This window comes from Fukomys damarensis, unplaced genomic scaffold (assembly GCF_012274545.1).
Source record: "Fukomys damarensis isolate Sample0158 unplaced genomic scaffold, DMR_v1.0_HiC HiC_scaffold_16, whole genome shotgun sequence".
Classification (NCBI taxonomy): domain Eukaryota; kingdom Metazoa; phylum Chordata; class Mammalia; order Rodentia; family Bathyergidae; genus Fukomys; species Fukomys damarensis.
This window is the reverse complement of record NW_022900928.1, coordinates 89,541,170-89,548,621: the sequence shown is the minus strand read 5'-3', so window position 1 is coordinate 89,548,621 and position 7,452 is coordinate 89,541,170. Positions and strand designations below refer to the sequence as shown.

Genomic DNA, 7,452 nt, shown 5'->3' with positions numbered 1-7,452 from the left:
TTACCCGGACCGGCGCTGCCATGGTCCTGGCGGTCTCCTCAGCCTCCGTGCCGCCAACCGTCCCTGGCGGCCCCGCGGGAACCTCCCTTACCTGCTCACTCAGCCACCCGAGCTCCCAGACTATCCGTGTGGGGGGGGGTCCCCAAACCCAGCGACGGAGCGCAGGGCATTCTGGGACTCGGTGGCTCCGGAGGCAACGGCTGTTCAGGCCCAGTGCACCCCCTGCTGGCGAGAGAAGGGAGCGCTGCCGGAGTCTGTTGAACACTCTTGCTGACCAGGCCTAGCATCACACCCCACCTGTAATGGATCTTTTGACGCTTGGGATCTTCTAGAGAGGGAAACAATCTGAGACAGAAGAAAAGAAGGTGGAAACAGGAGAGAGGGGTCCGGAGAGACTGCCTAGAGACACTTGGAAGAGGGTGGGAGTATTTACCTAGGTTCCTCCAGAGGCTGTCAGGAGCCGAGCATCACCAGCTAGCCTGGATCTTTGTCTCAGGGATACTATACAACTGAGGCATGAATGTGCAGGCAGAAAGCTTTTACCGGAAAGCAAAAGGAAAGAGACAGGGCTTCGGTTTGAGGAATGGAAGGGGAAGAGGGTACGGAATCTGAATAAAAGTATCAGACCAGCCCACCAACAAAGATCTATAGGCTCACAGGAGACTGTACCAGCCACGGGTGGCCCCATCCCCCCCACCTTTTTTCCTTTCTAATGGTACTGAGGATTGAATCCAGAGTGTTGAGCTATGTCCCCAGGCTATTTTGGCTTTTTTCGTTTTAAAAATTTAAGGCAGGGGCCATGTATGTAGCTCAATGGTGCTGCACCTGCCTGGCAAATACAAGGCCCTGAGTTTAATTCCTGGTACTGGAAAAAAAAATTTTTTTTTGAGGTAGGGTTTTTCTGAGTTGCCTAGACTAGCCTTAAAGTTGAACTGCTCCTGTCTCAGCCTCCTGAATAGCTGAAATTACAGGTGTACAACCCCATGCCTGGTGGCACCTTTCCTCTTTGATTAAACATTATGATTCTGGTAGTACCTTTGATCCCAGCTGATTCTTTTGTTTTGTTTTATTTTTTTCTTCCTTACATTCTTTTATTGGTACATTTTAGGCATACAATACATTTATATTTATCATTGGAACATGTACCTTTACATGGTGTATCTTGGTTCTTATTTTTTCCCCATTATCCTGCCCTCCCTTCAACTCCTCCACCCCTCCCTATTTCAAAGATTTTGTTTCCATTTTTCCTTTTCCTTCTTTCCTTTACCCTACCACTCCCACTTCCCCTAACCCTTTGCAACTTTTCTTCCTATTTCACATTATCAATTATTCATTTTAATCCTTATTTACACTTTTAATTTCTCACACCAGAAAAACTTTTTGATATTTACATAAGTGTCCTATTTATTTCACTTGACTATGCCCTCAATGTGCATCCATATAGCTATAAATCTCTATAGTTTCTCATTCTTTATGGCTGAGTAATACTCCATTTTATTAAAAAAAAACACCTCACACTTTCTTTTTCCAGTCATTGACTGACATTGGGTTATTAAAATTTTTATATTTTCTTTTTTTTTTTTTTTTGGTACCAGGGATCAAACTCAGGTCCTTGCGCTTGCGAGGCAGGCAGCGGAACCACTGAGCTAAACCCCTGGCCCTATATCTTTCTTGATGCAGCTTCTAAAACTCATATATACCTAATAATCTGTCCATTTCTTCTGAGCTTTCCATCTTATTAGACTACAGGCTCTTAAAGTAGGTATTGATGATCTTCTGAATTTCTGCAGAGTCTGTTGTGATTTCACCCTTTTCATTACTAACTGGATAGATTTGAGTCTTTTCTTTCCTTTTTTTGATAAGATTGGCTATGGGTTTGTCTATTTTATTTAGTCTTTCAAAGAACCAATTCTTTGTTTCACTGGTTCTTTGTATTATTCTTAGTCTCAATTGTATTAATTTCTGCTCTGATCTTTATAATTTCTATCTTTATATGTGCTTTGGGTTTAAATCACTCTTTTCCTAGAATCTTGAAGTTCAACATTAAGTTATTTGAGTTTGTTGTTTTCCTGATGTGGGCATTTACCACCATAAATTTTCTTCATAGGACTGCTTTCATTGAGGCCCATAAGTTCTGATATGTTATTTGGCATTATCATTCAATTGTAGAAATTGTCTAATTTCTTTTTAAATTTCACCTGTAACTCATTGGTTGTTCAGGAGGCTGTTGATTTCCATGGGTTTATGTAGTTTTTCTGGTTTCTTTTGGCATTGTTTTCTAATTTCACTGAACTATAATCTGATAATATGCATGGGATAATTTAAATTCCTTTGCATTTACTTTAGTGTTTTTTTTTTTTTTTTTTTTTTTTTTTTTTGAGACAGGGTCTTACTTATAGATCCAGTCTTTGCTTTCACCCTTCAGCCTTCTGGTGCAGACTCTCCAGGGCTCCAATTTGATCTTTCAGATCCCCAGTGCACAGACTGACCTTTTGCACTCTTTCACAGCTAATGCTGTGAAGCCAGTTTGTAAATTATTTTTCTTTTTCTTTTTAAATTTTGGTCTCAAGGATTGAACTCAGGACCTTGTACTTGCAGTGCCATTGAGCTACATGCCCAATCCTTGCCAAACTATAAATTCTTATATATTTATATATCTTGTGCTATATCTGTTTCTCTAGTAAACGCTGACTGGTACAGTTAAAAAAAAAAAAAGAAATACATGCGGCTCTCTGGGGGGACCCCGTCCAGCGGGGAATAGGAGGTGAGAGCCGCCTCTTATTCGTGGGTCATCAGAGGCCGATCCGATCTTGAATGTCTGTGAAGGAAATCTTTAAGAAGTTAGAGCACATGGCCCAAGTCTGATTTCTGATCAAAGGCTCTTTATTGGCTCAGCAAAACGATTATATACTGTTATCCCAGGGGGAAGGTTCAGCAAGCTTATTGGACAGTTCAAACAAATCTTCTACCAATCACATGAGTCACTCAAGCATTTAACCATAAAGGGACAAAGCATTTATCAGCATACAGCAATCAGTATTTTACCAAATGTGGGGAGGGGTAAGTGGGAAGGCGTACATCAACAATTAACCCTATGCAATCTTTAACTTAACAATCTCCAGGGGCAAGCGGGGCAAGGGGAAAACCAATTTTGATACCAAGATTCGTCCTTTTCCCGTTGCTTCTGCCTTTGTTCGAGGCTTTCCTCAACCCTTCTAATGCTATCATCCACCAGGCCCAGTTTATCTTTAAAAAAGCAACATTCTTAAAGAAGGGGGTTGGGGCCAATGGCAATGGGTTTGAACTGAGGTGGTTCTTTCAAAAGCCTGATGGAAAAGGTGAGACCCGGATCACGGCCGCTGATGTAAAGGCGAAGGCCCCACTCAACCTGACGAGTCCAGTGGTATTGTTTGCCGGGCGTGGTGGTGCACGCCCATAATCCCATAAAACTAGTCTGTATTACAGTGAGCTCCAGGTCGACACCCGTAATCCCATAAACCCAGCCTGGATTACACAGTGAGCTCAGCCTGGATTACACAGAGAGCTCCAGGTCAATCTCATCTGCATAGCTGAGACCCTCATCTCAGAAAAGCCAAATAGAGTCATAGATTGTGTCAATGCCTCAATGGTAGAAGTTACTTTTCCAATGTCAAATGCCAGCGGGCTCCCACAAATACACTTGCCTTAACTAGAGGGTTTCTGATGTCAGCCCATGGCATCATTCTCATTTTTGCTCTGTGGCCTAATCTTTCACTATAAAGTAATTTTTCCAGACTATTTTAACAAATTGTCACCTGTCTCTAGGACTATCAACCTTTTACATGACTAAAACAAACTATAGCCTTCCTTTCTTAGGAAATCTTTAGATTCATGGCACACAAATCTTGTTTCTATAGTACAAAATGTAGTTCCAAATTACCCGAAGTGTAATCAGCTGAGATCAAGCTGGGCAAGGTGGTCCACGCCTATAATCCCAGAACTCAGGAGGCTGAGGCAGGAGCATCGCCACAAGTTTGAGGCCAGCATAGGCTACATAAATTCAAGACAACCCTCAACTACACACCCAGACCCCCTCTAAACAACCAAAACAACAGAATACAGAGGTTCACCAAGAAGATCATATACCCTAACCAAGTCAGAGTTATCCTAAGGATGTAAGGATGGTTCAACATATGTAAATCAATTAATGTAATACACTATATTAACAGAGCCAAAAGCATAAACCATATGATCATCTCAATAGATGCAGAAAAAACATTGACAAAATCCAGCACCCATTCATGATAAAAAAAAACCTTACAGAAAACTGGAATAGAAGGTCTTTATCTCAACCTGACCAAGGCTATCTATGAAAAACCAACAGCCAACATCATACTACCTGGAGAAAAACTGAAAACTTTCATGCTAAAATCAGGAACAAGACAAGGATGTCCACTACCACCACCCTGTTCAATATCATTTTGGAAACATAACTATAGCAATTAAGAGAAAGAAAGAAAGTGGATAAAGATAAGAAGAAAAACTAAACTGTCATTATTTGGGGATGATATGATACTCTACATAGAAGACCCAAAAAACTGCCAAAGGACTTTTAGACTTAATTGCTTAGTAGAGTAGCTGAAGACAAGGTCAACACTAAAAAAATCAATAGCCTTCTTATACACAAATAACAGACTCACTGAGAAAGAAATTAGGGAAACAATTCCTTTCACAATAGCATAAAAAAATACCTAGGAATGAATCTAATGAAGGAAGCAAAACACCTCTACATTGAGAACTATAGCACTAAAAAAAGAGATCGAAGAGGATATAAGAAAATGGAAAGACATTTTTGTTCCTAGGTAGAAGAACCAATATAGTGAAAATGGCCATACTTCCAAGACTGCTATACAGATTTAATGCAAGCCCGATTGAAATCCCAACAGTATATTTCACAGAACTAGAGAAAACAATCCAAAAATTCATTTGGACCCAGAAGAGACCTAGAATAGCAAAAGCCATTCTAGGCACAGAGACATGACAGGGAATATCACAATCCCCAGCTTGAAACTATACTGCAAAGCCACTGTAATAAAAAAGCATGGTGCTGGAAAAGAAACAGACCTGAGGAACAGTGGAATAGATTGGAAGTTGCAGAAACAACTTCAGACATATCAGCTACCTCACCTTTGACAAAGGAGCCAACCATCTTCACTGGAGGAAAGAAAGTCTCTTTAATAAATGGTTTTGGAAAAAATGATTTCAACCTGCCAAAGATTAAAACTAGACCCATATCTATCACCATGCACTAAACTAAAATCAAAGTGGATTAAAGATCTAAATATTAAAACAGAAACACTAAACTCACTGGAAGATAGAACTCTTGAAGACATCAGCATAAAATAAGGCTTTATGAACAAAACATCAGTAGCACGGGAATTAGCACAAAGAATTAACAACTGGGATCTCATTAAAAAGCTTCCGCACTGCAAGAGAAACCACAAACACAGCTAAAAGACAACCTACAATGTGGAAAAAATTTTTTATCAGCTGTTCCTCAGACAAAGGATTACTTTCTAGTATATGTAAAGAACTTTAAAAAGTCAGACCCCCCCAAATTTAAAGACCCAATTCAAAAATGAACACCTGAAGAGCCGGGCGTGGTGGCACATGCCTGTAATCCCAGCACTAGGGAGGCTGAGGCAGGAGGATTGCTGTGAGTTTGAGACCAGCTCGGGCTACATAGTGAGTTCCATAGCAGTCTGAACTACATAGTGAGACTCAGTCTCAAAAAACCAAAAAAAAAAAAAAAAAAAAAAAAAAAAAAAAAGAAGAAGAACACCTGAAATAGACATTTCTGACAAAGAAGTAAAAGCAGCAAATGGACATATGAAAAAAATGTTCAGCATCTCTCATCATTGGAGAGATGCAGATGAAAACAACATTGAGATTCCACCTGACCTCAGAAAGAATGGCTGCTACCAAGAAATCAACCAACTGCCGGGTGTGGTGGTGCACACCTGTAATCCCAGCACTCGGGAGGCTAAGGCAGGAGGATTGCTGGGAGTTTGAGACCAGCCTGGGCTACATAGAGAGTTCCAGGTCAGTATCAACTACATAGTGAGACCCTGTTTCAAAATACCAAAAAAAGAAATCAACCAATAACAAATGTTGGCAGGATTGTGGGAAGAAAGGAACCCTTCTCCACTGTTGGTGGGAGTGCAGACTGGTGCAACCACTGTGGAAACAATATGGAGATACCTCAAAAAATTAGGATTACAGGTTTCATTTGACCCAGCTCTTCCTCCGCTTGATATCTTCTCAAAAGAATTAAAACCATCATACCACAGCAGTATATGCACATTCATGTTTATAGTGGCAGAGTTTGTAACAGCTAAATCTTTCAAACAGCCCAAATGTCCGTCAACTGATGAGTGGATAACGATGTGTGTGTGTGTTGTACAATGGCATACTATTCTGCCATAAAGAACGATGAGCTTCAGACATTTATAGTTAAATGGATGGACCTTGAGACCATACTCATAAGTGAAACAAATCAGACACACTGCATTGTTTCTCTGGTGTGAGAAACTGAATGTGGAAATAAGGACTGAAATGTATAATGGATTTTGGGAAATGGGAAGAAAGTATTCAAATGGGAAGGCGAACAAGGGAAGAGGGAGGAAGGAAGGAAGGGACAAGAAAAAAAGCAAAAATAGAAGGAAAAATGGAAACAAAGCTTTTGCACATAGGGAGGGGAGGTGGTTTGTGGGGGGAATGGGGTAAAGTAAAAAAATTTTTAAAAGAGCAAATGGAAATTAGTAGTATTAGATAACAGTAATAGAGACAATCACCTAGGAGAGGCTTAAATAATAGGGAGTAGAGATGAAACTATAGCAAAAGAAAATAAGAAAAAAATATTAAGGGAACTAATTGAGTGAAAAAAAAGAAGAGGGTGTAGGAGAATAAAAAGGGGGCCTATTCAAACACATAAATCAAAGTAAAATTAAAATGGCACAAGAAAATGGGTGGCTAACCTCCAACCTCCACCAAAAGAAAAAAAAAAGTGAAAAATCAAAAATATACCAACAATGGTGGGAAAAAAGAGAAAGAAAAAAGTTGCTATATATTTCCAGAGGAATGTTTCATTCCCAGGTCAATAGTCTTTAATCTTACTAGTCATATTCCTCTCTGCCCTTCTTTACAGTCTATGAGTTTGTATGAAAGTCATTCAATTGAAAGCACCCTCTCTCCATAGTCCCATGTATGGCAGCTGCTCAAGCAGGGTAACTGCACCAGGGAAGGTGTGGAGCCTTGTTTCTGAGATTTCTGTTGTTGATTTCATCTCTTTCTCTGCCTCTCTCCCTCTCTCTCTTTCTGGTACCAGGGATGGAACCCAGGACCTTGAGCTTGAGAGGCAGGCACAGCACCACTGAGCTAAATCCCCAGACCTGTTGACACCTTTTTAAAAAA

General features: G+C 40.3%; 1 protein-coding gene across 1 annotated transcript in view; it reads right to left on the bottom strand.

The window, feature by feature from the left end:
- Positions 1-689, bottom strand: part of Znf786 (zinc finger protein 786) — a 10,091-nt gene extending 9,402 nt beyond the window's left edge. The window contains exon 1 of the mRNA XM_010638598.3: positions 5-689. Within this exon, the coding sequence (XP_010636900.1) occupies positions 5-22 (18 nt within the window). The 5' untranslated portion in view covers positions 23-689. The remainder of the gene's footprint in view (positions 1-4) is intronic.
- Between the last annotated feature and the right edge of the window lie 6,763 nt (positions 690-7,452).